At 48.4% G+C, this 15,106-nt stretch overlaps 1 protein-coding gene across 2 annotated transcripts; it reads left to right on the top strand.

The window, feature by feature from the left end:
- Nucleotides 1–14: 14 nt before the first annotated feature.
- On the top strand, nt 15–7,789 carry AIRIM (AFG2 interacting ribosome maturation factor). 2 transcript variants are annotated; one of them, XM_057712837.1, is made up of 5 exons: nt 15–283; nt 475–752; nt 2,913–3,092; nt 4,980–5,102; nt 5,275–7,789. In XM_057712837.1, exons 2-5 carry the CDS (start codon nt 478–480, stop codon nt 5,375–5,377), a joined length of 681 nt encoding a protein of 226 aa, XP_057568820.1. In that variant the 5' UTR covers nt 15–283; nt 475–477; the 3' UTR covers nt 5,378–7,789. The 2 variants fall into 2 exon arrangements, with proteins under 2 accessions (XP_057568820.1, XP_057568810.1); XM_057712827.1 differs by having other exon boundaries at nt 4,984–5,102; nt 5,275–7,788.
- The last annotated feature ends 7,317 nt before the right edge of the window (nt 7,790–15,106 follow it).

Genomic DNA, 15,106 nt, shown 5'->3' with positions numbered 1-15,106 from the left:
TGGGGCATGCGCAGAGAGACGACGGAGGCGTGCTGGGGGCCTTGGAAGGCCTTTAACCTTGATTGCTTTAGCTTTAAGTTTTCCCCTTGGTTTAGAGAAAGCGACCCCGCGGCCTCAAGGAGAGGAGAGAAACTCCTGACTCCCGAAGCACGCGTCGGCTGGGGAGCCAGCAGTGTAAAATAGGAAATTGCCCGAACCCGGACGAGCCTCCTCCTAGGGAGAGTCAGGAAACCCTTCCCGAAGTGGGAAACGAGGGTCCCGCCTTCCGAGAGCCCCTGTAAAGGTGAGACAACGCCTCGCTCTGGACACTCCTGTCGGGGGGAGTAGACGGCCGTATCTGAGGAAACCCTGTTTAGCTGGACCTCACCTGAGGACGGAAATAATCCCCACCCTTGACCTGGTTCTTCACCCGTCGACCTGGGACCCAGTGCTGTTTTATTTTTTTGTTTTTCTTTTTGCGTTTTCTCCCAACAGAAGATGACTCAAGACCAGCCTTTGCTTGCGGTGCAGGAGGCCCTGAGGAAGTGCTTTCCCGTGGTGGAGGAGCAGCAGGGCCTGTGGCAGAGCGCTCTCAGGGACTGCCCGCCCCTCCTGACCTCCCTCAGCAACCTGGCAGAGCAGCTGCAGGCCGCACAGAACCTGCGATTTGAGGATGTGCAGGCACTTCGGGCCTTCCCAGACTTACAGGAGCGGCTGAGGCGCAAGCAGCTGGCGGCTGGTGACACCGTCCTCGACAAGCTAGAGGAGAAGCTGTAAGAGGCTCAGTGGCGCTCGTTCGTGGCAGAAAGATTTTAAAACAGGGCTCAGTCAGAAGGGTGCTTCCCTCCTTACTCGAGAGCATGGTATTTGGGGATGTGTCAACCTTACCTCCTTTCCATTTGTTGCATTGGGACCCCTGTCCAAAAGCCATTTTCTGGTGCTTCCCTTGTCAGGCTAGGTGTGACAGGGGTGGACGTAGTAGAAGTTATCAAAGCAGAACAGAAAAGCAATGGAGAAAGCTTATTGGCCCTCTTCTGTAGTTTTTGTTAGGTAAAAAACAGTGAGAAGCTATCCTGTAAACTTAGTAGGTGCCAGAGCTAAGGGTTTTACATACATGATCTCATAAAATCTTTTAAACATCTATGTGACTTAACCTCACTTAATCCCGTTTTTCAGGTGAAGAAACAGGCTCAAGCAGATTGCCTGTGGTTACACAGTAGATTGTAAAGCTGGGTTTCTAACCCAAGTATGCCTGATACCGAAGGCAGAGCTCTTAACCATCACTTGACTGTGCTGTACATTGGTGTCTGTGCGAGGAGTGGCACCTCTAAGCTCTTATTATGTCTAATGTTAGACCCCCTGTCTTACAGGTAATTGAGGATAGAGAACAGACAGGGCACATATGGCCTTTCCTTGACCAGGACAAAAGAAGGTTCTTGTCAAAGCTGGGGGCCTTCTTTGTGTTCATTTGTACAGAAAACATTTATTAAGCACCTGTGGGGTGCCAAACACAGGTGCTAGGAATACAACAACGAAGCCGGCTTATTTCCTAAACTGAGCAAAAGAGATAGACAATTCAATTAGGTCACGGTGCATTCTAAGATAGTGAACTTTTATTTCCTTTGATTCCACACTTGCTTGTGGGTATTGGGCTGTTATTTTAAGTCTGTTTTTAAATTGTGAGTCACAGTCAAACATTTTTGAAAGCTGCAGTTCTAGGCTAGGGAATGCCTTGCCTTTGGGGAAGTTGTAGCCTTCGTCTTGGTGGCTAGGCCCCTTTGAGTCACCAATGAAATAATAACAAAATTTGCCATAAGCTAGGCACTTCCCTAAGGGCTTAACATGCATTATTGCGTTTACTCTTCACAACAATCCTTTTCATTCATTGGACAATTGTTTGTTGTTCTACCAGTCTCCATGTTTTGGGTACGTAGGATGCACAGTGAACAAAGAGACGGTTTTTATTCGTGATTGAAAATAAGTAACTTTCTTAAGATCCACAGTAGTCTGGGTGTGCCAAGAGCCCAAATCTTAGCCGTTCGAGAATTCACTAGGATGGGGCACGAAGTAGCACGAGAACAGTCCTGATTTGTTGCTTGAGTTTCCTCTTATTCCTTTCATGTACGTTGACACTGGACTGTGTGTGAGCGTTTGCTCTCCTTTTATGGCAGCCCCAGAAAGGCCGCTGGGTCTTTACTTTCTTTGACAGCTGGGTTCATCACACAGCTTTGAGAGCCATGTAACTTCAGCCTCTCCATCCTTAAGTCAATTCTTAATTCTTTTTAAAGAATTAATTAATTAATTAATTAATTTTGGGCTGTATTGGGTCTTTGTTGCTACGCACAGGCTTTCTCTAGTTGTGGCAAGGGGGCGCTGCTCTTTGTTGCGGAGCACGGGCTCTAAGTGCTTGGGCTTCAGTAATTGTGGCACTCGGGCTCAGTGGTTGTGGCTTGCGGGCTCTAGAGCTCAGGATCAGTAGTTGTGGCACATGGGCTTAGTTGCTCTGTGGCATGTGGTATCTTCCTGGACCAGGGCTTGAACCCATGTCCCCTGCATTAGCAGGTGGATTCTTAACCACTGCGCCAACAGGGAAGTCCAAGTTGTTAATTCTTGAGCCACCCCTGCCTCCAGTGCACCAGTGTCAATCTCCTTAGACAAGTGGATCTCATTTGCAGGTCGTTTTTCCCACTGGGACGTGTGGCAGTAAATATCTGGAGACATTATTGATTGTCACAGCTTGGGAAAGGTGGGGACATAGTTTGCTCTTGTCACCTAGTAAGTAGAGGCCAGGGATTCTGCTGACCATCCGCTAATGCACAGGGCAGCCTCCACCACAAAGAATCATCTGGTTCAAAATGTGCTTGGTGCTGAGGTTGAGAAACCCGGCCTTAGGCCTTTCTCCTGATGTTACCTAATGTGACTCTCTCCCCCAGAGCCGCCCTCCTCAAGGTACGTGATGTGGTCAGCAGCCACGTGAAACACGTGCTTCAGATCTATGAGCAGCACGCAGACACGATTGACCTCGATGCTGTCTTGCGGGCGTCAGCGTCGAGCCCCTCTGTGGCTGAAATGTTGGAGTGGTTGCAGGATATTGAGAGACATTATCGAAATTCGTATCCTTTGCATACATTTCAGGTAGTTCCAGAGCTGTTCCAGGAAGTCTTTTTAATTTCAGTTTTCACAAGATTGCACAGAAGTGTAGAGTACAGGTTAGTTCTCTCTGGTTCCTGAACTTGGGTTCTTCCTGCATTCCTTTGTATAGTCATTCCTCAAATCATTTACTGAGTTTCTGCTCCCTGCCAGGCATTGCTCTAGGTGCTGGGAGATAGGCATTATAAAAAGGAAAATATATAGAATGTCAGATAGTGGTAAGTGCCTTGGAGAAAAATAAAGCAGGGAATGGGGAAAGCTAGGGGTGAGGGTGGGCTTGTGGTTTTAAATAGGGTGGTCAGGGCAGGCCTCACTGAGAAAGTGGTACTTGAGAAAAGACCTGAAGAGGGTGAGGGAGAGTACCATGGGGATATTTGGGGGAAGATTGTTCCAGGTAGAAGAAACAGCAAGTGCAAAGGCTCTGAGGTGACGGCGAGCCTAGTATGTTCAGGAAATAGCAAGGCAGCGAGTGGGGCTCGAGCTGAGTGAAAGGGGGGTGGTCTAACAGGAGATGTGGTCTGAGAGGCAGGGCTAAGCCTGCTAGGGCCTCCAAGGTATTTGAGAGGATTTTGGCTTTTACTCTGAATGAGATGGAAAGCTATAGAAGGTTTTGAATAGAGGAGTAACCTGATCAGACCTATGTTTTCAACAGTATCACCTGGCTGTGTTCTGGGGAAAGACTTGGGTAGAAGCAGAAAGACCAGTTAGTTGGAGTTCCCTCACCTTTTTCTCTCAATTCTTGCCTGATAGTCCCATCTACCCTCTGGAGTTTCTATCTTCATTTGAATCAGTCCCAAACTCAACCTTTATTCTTGCCTCTAGTTTTGATTTTCAGTTTCCTGCGGATGCCTCCAGCTGGAATCTCATGGAATTGCAAGCTGAAATGAAGAATTGAAATCCTCCGTCCAGCCCTCACGTTCAGCTCCCTTTTCCTTAAGTTGTAGCTTCAAACCCTGTCTGATCACTTAGTCTGGAAACTTAAGCAGGAATTTCCCCTTTCCCGCTGTTTTTTAATTGCAACAGTAGCAGTGTCGCCTGCTGCAGCTGGCGCCCCCCTCATTGAGCACTTATGATGTGCCAGGTGCTGTTGTAAGAATATTTGCAGTCAGCTGTCAAGTCCTTCCATTCTGTTTCCTTGGTGCTTCTTGTAGTTTCTTTCTCTTTCCCCACTGCCTCTACCATGTGTCTCACCTGGACCCTTAGTCACATGCAGTCTCTAGACAGGTTTCTCTGACCCTGGCTTCTTTCCCTCTGAGCCACCCCCAGTAGTGGCCACACTCCACAGGTCTGTCTTCAGGAAGTCTCGTTCTGATCCTTTTGCTTGTGTAGGAGTTATCAGTAGCTTCAGGTGCTCTGAGGACGAGAACCCCGTGATGGTCTCTGTGTTCTGGCTCCATCTGCCCTCTCAGCTGCCTTTCCTGCTACTCTACACATCATTCCATGCCAGCCTTGCTGGAAATGTCCTGTCCCTGAATCCATTCCGTGCTTCGCCATGTCTGTGCCTTGGCTTAAGCTCCTCTTGCCAGCTGGAGTCTTCCTGCTGTCCTCTAAAGGGGATGAATTCATCCTCTGAATTTCCACTGAGTTTTATCTTTCCTGTCATTTAGAGTCTTTTCAGTTTCTGGTTTTTTTTCTCACCACGATGAGATCCCAGATTGCAGGGGCAGTGTTTCTGTAGCCCAGAGCCATGTGTGTTAAAAGGGGCTCTGTAGCAGAGGCAAGTCCTGCCAACCTCCTAAATGTAACAGTAGCTGGGCTTTCACTTTGGTAACTCCCGGGAGCTCTCGCCAGGGTATTTCCTTCTGTCAGCATATTTCATTTTCTTTTTGAGCACCTTCCTTAACTCCCAGGAAGGTACCTAAAGAGGAAGTACCTCCTGTCCTCAGTCCAGTGGGGAGACTTGGGAAATATCCAAGCTTTGCCCAAAGCCTGGGACCGAATTTCAGAAGACGAACACGCAGACCTTGTGCAAGGTACTGGTTTTCATTTAGTCCTTCATGTCGCCGCCCCTCCTTTCTTTCTGTGTCTTGCCTCTTTGGAAGCATGTGGAGATGCCTTCACAGTGCCTTTGTAGCTTTTACAAATCTGATGTTTGTGTTTTCTGGAGAGGTGGTATGCCACGTGTTCTCTCTCTTCCTGTTCCAGATATCCTGCTGAATGTTTCCTTCTTCCTGGAAGAATGAAGAAGCTGTGTGTTTATCGGGAGACTAGGGGGACACAGTTGAAGACCAACATTGCTGCACTCTGATATTTCTGAAGAAATGCCAGTATTGCAACTTTTTATTGGAGACATCAGTGCCTAGAGCCTGAGGACTGGCTCTGGGGAGGATTGCGCTGGATGTATATGATGTTCGGGCTTCTTCATTCCAGGTCATGGGTGAGGGTATGTGGTCACACCTTGCCCTTTCCTGAGGCTCAGGGGAGTGGACAGAGGCAGAGAAGGTGCAGGAAAGGCGATGCAGAAGAACACTGGGGGCAGAAGCAGCAGCCACAGAAGTGGTAAGAAAGGAGAGGACAGGGGTAGAGAGTTGGCATCGCCCTCAGCATCATCCAGAGCTCTGAGCTTCGCTGATACAGGTCCTGTTCAGTACCCGATCCCTTGGTGAAAAAAAGTGGCTTTGATAATGTAAAGAAGTAGGAGTGATGTTGGTGGAAAACAGTTACCGTTTTTGAATTGCATTTGTTCCTTATCATCCAAACAATTTCAGTTTCCAGAGCCTACCACCAGGGGGAGGTGGTGTGGCATGAGTTACGCTGAATGCTTTGTGTTTGGAGGCGTTCCCTGGTTGCTCTTAGTATCTGAGAGTAACTGGGGATATTGGGACTCCTAAAATAACACGGTTTTTTGTTGTTGTTTTAACCAAAGCTGACAGCTGACTTGCCATAGTCCTCTGATCTTGGAGTAGCTGAGTGGATGGGAGAACACCAGCTCAGGCATTCAGGGTTGTGTTTCTGAGGCCCAGTGCCTTCATCAGTGAAATGGTTGTGGTACTTCCAGACCTCTCACCTTCCTGGGCTGGTGCAAAAATCTGGGTCATTGGATGTAAAGGGGCTTAATAAAGAATATAGATATTTTTCAAAATGAAAATGACTTTTTTCTTATTACAAAACTGGATATATGCTTTTTAAAAAAAGTAGAAAAATTGTAGAAAACGTTTAAAATGCAGAAAAGTATAAAACAAGCTCCACCAGAGATATTTTGATGTGTATTTTTTCAGTGTTCATCTTCACAAATTTTAACAGAATAATTAGGGTGTCATTGATAAATACCCTTGTTTAAATTATCTTAAAAAAAAAACAACCTTAATATAGTTTGGCCAGTTTTTCATATCTGTGAATATAGCTCAACACAATTATACACCATTATACACCATTTTATGAATGTATTATATTTTACATGTGTGTAATTTTTAAGTCTTCATGTTTTTCTACCTGTAAGGATAATACATTCTGACTGTTAAAAATTGAAGTATTACAGAAAGTAATACAGAAAAATACACATTGTCCACCTGGCAGATACGTATGTAATTGTCTTGATTTTTTTAAATAGTTTTTTTAAAGTAATTTTTTAGCTGCATTGGGTCTTCATTGCTGCGTGAGGGCGGTGAGCAGGGGCTCTTCTTCCTTGTGGTGCTTGGGCTTCTCATTGTGATGGCTTCTCTTGTTGCAGAGCACAGGCCCTAGGCCTAAGTTGCTTCTCGGCATGTGGGTTCTTCCTGGTCCAGAAACTGAACCCAGGTCCCCTGCATTGGCAGGTGGGTTCTTAACCACTGTGCTACCAGGGAAGTCCCCCGTGATTGTTTTTAATAACATGGTGTATATTCTTCCAGGAATTTAAAAAAATCTATTCTATCACATATATAATCATTGTAAATAAAAACTTAAGACATTTGGGTATCAGGTTTTTTGTTGTGCTCTGGGCACAGAGGTGACGGAGAGCCCCCAAAAAAGATTTGTAGTTCAACCAGGGACAGATTTAAACCAGTGTTTCTCAGGCTTGAAAGTGTATATAAATCACTGTGATCTTGTTAACATTTAGATTCCCATTCTGTAGGTACCGGGTGGGGCCCTGGACTCTGCATTTCTAACGAGGTCCCATGTGATGTCAGTGATCCAAGGACCAGACTTTAAGTTGAAGAAATTTAAATTGTAACACAATAGTGAAAGTGTTGTATTTGAGGTCAAAACAGAATTCCGTGGGAAAATAGAGGTGACAGCTAACTGCTGCGGGATTCCTTCATGGGGATCGTGACGTCTGAGTGGGGCCTTGAAGCTCAGAGAGGGGAGCAGGGCGCTCCGCACACAGGGACAGCCTCAGCAGAGGCAGTGTCTGAGGAAGAATGGATGCGGATGCCTCCTGGAAGTTTGCTGTGTGCGGACACTGCTTGTGGCCTGTACACCGTAGAACTAGAAGCGTTCACAGTTGAGTGTAGCAGGGCACTGGCGTTCATAGGGGGATGGGAGAGTGGCAGAAGGTGGGTCTGTAAGGGTGAACTGGGATGAATTTGTGAAAGCCTTGCTCAAGAGTATGTATTTTGCAAATGGGAGTTGCTTGTTTGTGTGTTTGCGTATAATAAAGAGCTTTTAAAATCTCCCTCATTGAAACAAGTAATCATGACTGAATAAAGTATGTTTATGGTGCTAAGTAATAACTATGTGTTATTTAAGTATAATTTTCCTTCTTAGCTTTTTTTTAAAAAATAAATTTATTTATTTATTTATTTTTGGCTGCATTGGGTCTTTGTTGCGGCACGCTGGCTTTCTCTAGTTGTGGCGAGCAGGGGCTACTCTTCGTTGTGGTGCGCGGGCTTCTCATTGTGGTGGCTTCTCTTGTTGTGGAGCTTTAGGCACGAGGGCTTCAGTAGTTGTGGTATGCAGGCTCAGTAGTTGTGGCTCATGGGCTCTAGAGCACAGGCTCAGTAGTTGTGGCACGCAGGCTTAGTTGCTTCGTGGCATGTGGGATCTTCCCCAGAGCAGAGATCAAACCCATGTTCCCTGCATTGGCAGGCAGAGTCTTCACTACTGCACCACCAGGGAAGTCCCTTAGCTTTTCTTCTGCTATTATATTGCTATCGTTCTAATCATTCTTTTTACATTTATAATTAATTTGGTTTATTTTTTGAGTAACTTATACATTCACAGTGTACAGAATTCAAAGGGCACAAGTGCATCTTCAGTGAAAAGTTTCCCTCCCCCGTTACTCAGTCCGCCTCCCTGAAGGCAACCAATGTTAAATGTTTCCATTGTGTCCTTCCAAAAATATTCTTTGCCTCCATGAGCGCAGGGGTGGGTACCCTCCAAGAGAGCCCCAGTGGTCCCAATGATCCTCCCCTTCAGTGTGGGCCAGCCTTACAGATTCGCTTCTAATGAATGGAAACCTAATGAATGAAAGACAGCACAAGTGTGGGATGTCATTTCTGGAGCTAGGTTGTGAGGAAAGACTGGCTTCCATGGCGGGTGCTGTCTCTCACTGTCCTGGGGGAGGTCAGCTGCAAGGCTGTGAGGCAGCCCCGTAGAGAGCTCACGTGAGAGCCTGATGCCCACCAGCAACCCCGAGTGAGCTCGGGAGCAGACCCTCTCCCCGAGCCTTCAGATGAGACCACAGCCCCAGCTAACAGCTTGACTACAACCTCACGAGGACCTAAGCCAAAGGCAACCCAGCTCAGCTGGGCCTGGATTCCTGACCCATGAAAACAGGTAATAAATGTTTAAGTCATTAAGTTTTAGGATAGTTTGTTCCACAGTGGTAGATGACTAATGCAACCAGCAAATATATTTGTATTTTCTCCATAACTTCATACAAATAGTAGCATGCTGTGTACCCAGTTTTACACCTCATTTTTTCCACCTGCTGTATCTTAGAGATCATTCTATATGAATACATAAAGAGCTTCCTTTATTTTTTCTAAAAACAGTTGCGTAATTTTCTGTTGTGTGGGTATAACGTTATTTAGCCCCTTACTGATGGCCATTTAGGTTGTTTCCAGAGTCCTAATACTTGTTATGTTTTGGCAGCCCTCCCTCTTCCTCTCATCCCTGCTCGTGGTTTTTTCCCCTGGAATTTTCAATTAGTTAAATCCACCACACCCACTCACCACCAATAAAAAAGTAATTCTGTTGTTTTTTTTTTACTGGAATTGTATTAAATTTATAAACTAATTTAGGGAGAATCGTAGTGGGAATCTGGCTGTCGTCCTTTAAGCATGCCACTGGCTCATGGGTTGAAATATCAAATGTGAGTTCTTTGTTTCCCTCAGGTGCGGAAATAGACTCTTGGTGCTCAGAACCCTCTTTCCTGTTGGTGAGACAATCTGTTGGGATGGATTGAAGAATTTTTTTCTTTCCTGTCTCTATCCACATTAATTTTTTAAAAAAACATTTATTTATTTGGCTGTGTTGTGTCTTCGTTGCTGCATAGGCTCTCTCTAGTTGCAGCGAGCGGGGGCTACTCTTTGTTGTGGTGCACAGGCTTCTCACTGCTGTGGCTTCTGTTGTTTCGGAGCATGGGTTCTAGGCTGTCGGGCTTCAGTAGTTGCAGCACATGGGCTCAGTGGCTCTGTGGCATGTGGGATCTTCCCGAATCAGGGATAAAACCTGGGTCCCCCTGCATTGACAGGTGGATTCTTAACCACTGCGCCACCAGGAAACTCCCCCCCATCCATGTTTAGGATGGACCTCAGGATTCTTTTCTCAGGCAGAGTAGGGGGCTTTCAAAGCCAGTGGGATCCTAGGCTCTGAAAGAAAGGACTTCTCCCTGCCTAGGTAGAGTCCAGGCTGTGTGGTCTTTCTGACTTTAATCAGGATGATGGGTGCCGGGTACCATCTCCAGCTTGTTCAGAAATTGGGTTGTGTGTAAGTCCTTCTCCCTGTGAGAAGGCAGGGAGAGCGCACACTTGGAAGAGCAGATTCAGGGATGCGGGGAGGGAGCTAGTGTGTTGATAACCAACTCTGGGGAAAATTTGCTGAATTCAGGTGATCCAGATCTGGGTCCAAGTCTCAGGTCAGCCTCTTACTAGATAGGTAATCTTGGGCAAGTCGTTTTCCGTCCTCTAAGTTTCAGCTTCTTTGTTTGTACAATGAGATAATGATGTATGTCCTTACAGAGTTGTAAAGCTTCAGTGGAGGAGATGTGGGAGGGCTTTTGGTAAGTTTATAAACATTGAAGGGGCTGAAATTCACTTGAGATTGATTCGTCACCTACTGAGTGCGTAGCTCTGGGCTGTGCCCGTTAACATGCTCCTCAGCCCTTAACAAGTGGTGAAATAAGGATGCTTTGAGAGACAGTGAGTTTTCTAACTGGCCACAGCTTATGAATGGCATTGCCAGGATTTGTACCAGGGTTTTCTTGGTTCTGGTTGGAGAGGTCTTTCCCTTACACCCCTGTTTCCTCTGTGCCATGAAGGCAGAAGCATCCCTCACACCTCCTCAGCTGTGACAGGAGTTGGTTTCCCAAACACCCAGCTGTGCCTGGGATGGGAGTCCTCCAAACGCAGCAGTGAGTACCGCGCTGCCGCATCTGGCTTGGCAGGGGCACACGAGTCATCCAAGGCTCAGGGCGCTACAACCTTGCCAGGTACCCTCCCTTCTGATCCCTTAGCCAGCAGGGCTGGAGTGTGTCCTGGGGCTGTCTGCCAGAGTCTTACACTTGTGCCCTTTATGCCAGGGGCTGGGAGGAGAAAGCCAGTCCTTCCAGGCACTCTCCCTCCTCCCAGTCATTCCTGGAAGGCTCCTTCTTGGTTTCCACTGAGTGCAAAGGAAAGTCACTGTTTCTGAGACTGGTACCTGGTACAGCACATGAGGGTCCTAGCTCCAGAGATTCTGATCCAGTGTGTGTGGGCAGGGGCAAGGTAACTGCGTCCTTCCTAAGTACCCCCTCATTCTCTTGCAGGGTCGTTCTCAAAGAAATAGCCTTAATGCTGAGAAAAAGCAGCACAGAGTGTGAGCTGGGTAGGATAGCCACAAAGATCATGCTTCGCTGGAGAAGAAACCACCTTAATAACTTCCTCATTGCACCTCTTCTTCCTTTTTCTTGCTTCCCACACCGAGCTGGTCCTCAGTTCCAACAGGCACCTCGGCTCTGTTCCTCTAACCCCTCTGTGCTGTTTGGAGTGGGGTCACGGCACCTTATAGTCTGCCACGTCCACATTCATTCATTCGGAGGCCTCCCTGTGTGCCCAGCACAGAACAAATTGCTAGTGATACAAAGATGAATAAGGGGGAAGTACACAGTTGGTAGGTCCGGCAGATACGTCAGCCCATGTGAGATGTGCTGTCGTAAAGATGTGCTGGTGATACAGTGGATGGAGAGAGTTGGATCCTTTCTCTGGGCTTTTGTAAAAGGCAAGAAAAGGGAACATAAGAGTAGGTTTCCAGCAATTTAAATTCAGCAAGAATCTTTCCTCTGGTCTCTAAGGGAGTGAGTGGCGGGGGACGGGGTCAGCCAGGCCTGTTCGCCGCCATGTGAGCAGGGAGCAACATCTTCCCGATTCAGACGTGCGCAGTAGTTCTTAATTTGCACAGAGAACCCAGGCTCATAAATCCACTACTCAATTGCAATCCCCACAGCGCGTTTATAGGCAGCAGCTGACTTTTATCAGGTCGTTTGTTCTTTCATATAAGCAGAGTTTTATGAGGGTCTCCTGAGCTGGCTCATAATGCGATGAAACGTCTGCAAAACTCACCCATAAATCCCTGGCACCTGCCAAGCAGAGGATGCTGTTTTCCAGGCACATTTTGTCCAGCTGGCGGCTCTGTCCCCTTGCCCAGTTTGCATTTTTGCACTTGTCTCTTTAAACTTGGATTTGTTTTTCAGCTCTCTGCGGCCTCTTTAAAGGCAACTGAAAAATGAGGGGTAGGAAAAAGGAACTAGAAAGTTACGTCTGTGCTAAAAATTATGTCTGGCTTATGTTGCCCTGAAAGCTGGTTTTGATCCCACTGCTGAAACAGAGATCAGGCTTCCCAGCCACATGAACCCCAGGGCTGGGGACTGGCGGACAGTGCCAACCGAGTCCGTTATTAATACTTTGATTCTTTTCTGGGCCATCACCCTTTGTACTTGCCAAAGGCCCAATCCTCGGTTGTCAGTTCCGTAAATTAAAGGAACAGCTCCAGAGGCCTTTTCCCCAGATGGTCTCCAAGCATGACATCTTTTCCCAGCATTTTGAGAGCTCCCCCAACACAGAAAGGAAATTTAAATGCCCTTCCTCCTCCAAACAAGGCAAGACCTGGCCTCCCTGAGGATGCTGGTTGGCGAGGGGGACTGGTTCCTCGGGAAGGCTACGAACGCCTCAGCAGGGCAGCCTGTCTAGGAAACGCTCTGTGGCCCCAGGCTGTGCCCTCAGAATTATTCACCTCCCTGTTTACAGGGTCTCTTGGTTCTGATCAGGAGACCACTAGGCCCAAAGAAGACCCCAGGGGCTGCCCTTCCTGTGGCCTCATCTCTTGCTCACTTTCCCTAGACCCCACTTCAGGGCGACTTTCTGGGCATGTGACCCATGCTTACAAGGGTCCCCCAGCTCGGCCTAATGCTCTGCTGTCACCCTCTTGAAATTCTTCATAGTTTTTGAACAAAAGGCCAGATTTTCATTTCACACGGGGCCCTGCAAGTGGTGTCGCCGGCCCCACTTCCCTCTGGTCCTACTGCAAGGAGCTGCCCCAGAGCTGTGGACAGACCCTCTCTCTCCTCCCAAGTCCTTGCATTCCATGAGGAATCTGGCCTTGCCCCGCTTCCCAGGGCTCCTGTTACCCGGCCGGTCTTCTGTTTACAACCACTCCCTATCATGTGACAGCATCTCTAAAAGCCCTGAAGAGGCCTCTTCCAATCCTAACTCATTAAATGTCACCTGCTTCTGACCCATCATCACCTTCCAGAAAAGACTTTGAGTTAATGCACTGTGCTAGAAGGAAGTTGCCTGCTCTGATAGAGGGACTGAGGCTTCTGCTGGAAAAAAAAACAGCTGCTAACCCCCGTCCCCTCCCCAAAGACAAGACACAGTTCCCTGCCACGGGAAGGGGACACACCTTCTTTCTCCACGTCCAACTGGGGCACCATCCACTCTGTGATGTCTGCTCTCATTCCCTTACTCAGAACAACCCTTCCTTTATCGGCATGTTCCTCGCATCTCTGTCACTTTTTTTTTGTATCCATCCCGACATCCTTACTGGCCCCGTGAGGGGCTCAGCACCTCTGGGAATTGAACTGAGAGGTAGAAAGGCTGCAGAGGCCTTTGCAGCTGCCTGGCCCAGAGTAGGTGGACCTGCCCCACCTGGTGGGGTGGTGCGGGAGGCGGGGTGGGAGGTGGTCCTTGGCAGAGCTGGCCGGCCACTAGTGACCGTGGCCTCCCGTAAAGACACGGTGTCATGGAAAGATCACAAGCTTTGGCAGAATCCTGGCTCTGCCACTGAGCACTGTGGGGCCTTGGCTTTACCTCTCTTCCTGTGAAATGAGGGTAATACCTGCCTCACCGGACTATTATGAAAATTAAGTGAGCTCACTCATTCAAAGTACAGAGGATAAGGCCCAGCGAACAGTAGCTTCTTAATAATTGTCCATTTTATTCTCCCCTCCTCACCCTCTGGACGACTTGAGGCTGAGGCCTTTTCTCCTCTGTCAGGTACCAGCTGGGCTGAGGGTATGATCCCAGGCTACCTGTGGCTAGGAGCTGGGCCCTTGACAGGAGTGAAACAGGGCGGGAGTGGATCCCCGCCCCAATGACAAAGAGCCACAGGCCAGGCAAGGCAAAACTCCCTGCCTTCCCCAGCCCTGCCTGGCTTGGGTTCCCAGATCCACCCGGCATTGCCACACCAGCGGAAACGGTGGTTGCCTTATGACGGTTGCTGTCCCAGCCAAACCCCAGGACTGTGGCGACAGCCCTGACTGGGCCCGGCCACCACATCAAGGACACAGTTCCACCCTCTTTCCTGCACCCCCTCCCACCTCAGGCTTCCCCGCCCCTCTCCTTCCCAGAGAACCCAGAGCGGAACCTCTCTCTGGGGCCGGGGCCGGCCGCAGGCCCCTGTGGGTGCTGCTGCTGTGCGGTGGAGAAGGCTCCGGACAGGGCGTCGGGACATCTGCCCCTCGCCCCTGTGGGACCTGAGCAGGTGACTCGAGCTCTCTGGACCCCAGTCTCTTCATCAAAAAAGCAAAAACAAAGCAGGGTGGAGGACAAAGATTTCAACTTCACAAGAATTCTGCTGCAAGAATTAAATGGGCTAATAAATGTAAAAGAACGTCAAGTCATATACAAATAGAAGTGATGTTCCTCTGAGAAGCAGCGGGGTGGGATGGAAAGAAGAGGGATCTGGGAGTCCAATAAGAATTATACTATCATCACTATTTATTGAGCAGTCTCTCTGCTTCAGACTTATGTCTAGTGCTTTCAGATCCATTACAACTGACCTGTGAGGTAGATATATTTCCCTGATTGTACAGATAAGGAGACTGATTTAGGAGGGTCAGATGACTTGACTCTCCAAGGGCACATAGCTGATCTGGGATTTAATCCTTGAGGAACTCCAGCTTTCCCATCTACTACATAGCCATCTAAGGCAGTCCTTAGGCCAGTCAGCGAAACCTCTCTGTGCCTCAGTTTCCTCCCCTGTGCAATGCAGACCTTGTTCTTCCTCTGACAACCGCCGGGAGGAAGTGAGCCCAGGAGGGGAGCGTAGCCGGCACAGTGCAGGGCGGGCGGGATGATGGCTGACTCCACCCCCAGCAGTGGTTCCCAGCAAGGCCTGCGACCCCTCCATTGCAGGCAGGGGTTCTGGGGACTGCTCAGTGCGGGAAGCCCGGCTCAGGTGGAAGCATAAGGTGTGTCATTTCCTGGCTATGCTTGGCTACTCTTCAGAGGCAAGGCCGGTGGATGTGAGCCTCCCTGCTGCCCAGGCTGACCTGGGACCTGCCTCATTTCTGTCTCTGTCCACTGAAATCTCCATCATGCTCCATGAGTCACTCAAGCAACAGAATTCTACACCACTG

The sequence above is a fragment of the Hippopotamus amphibius genome, chromosome 1 (assembly GCF_030028045.1).
Source record: "Hippopotamus amphibius kiboko isolate mHipAmp2 chromosome 1, mHipAmp2.hap2, whole genome shotgun sequence".
In the NCBI taxonomy this organism is placed as follows: Eukaryota; Metazoa; Chordata; class Mammalia; order Artiodactyla; family Hippopotamidae; genus Hippopotamus; species Hippopotamus amphibius.
Note: the sequence above shows the minus strand (reverse complement) of the source record. Positions and strands in the feature narration are given on the sequence as shown.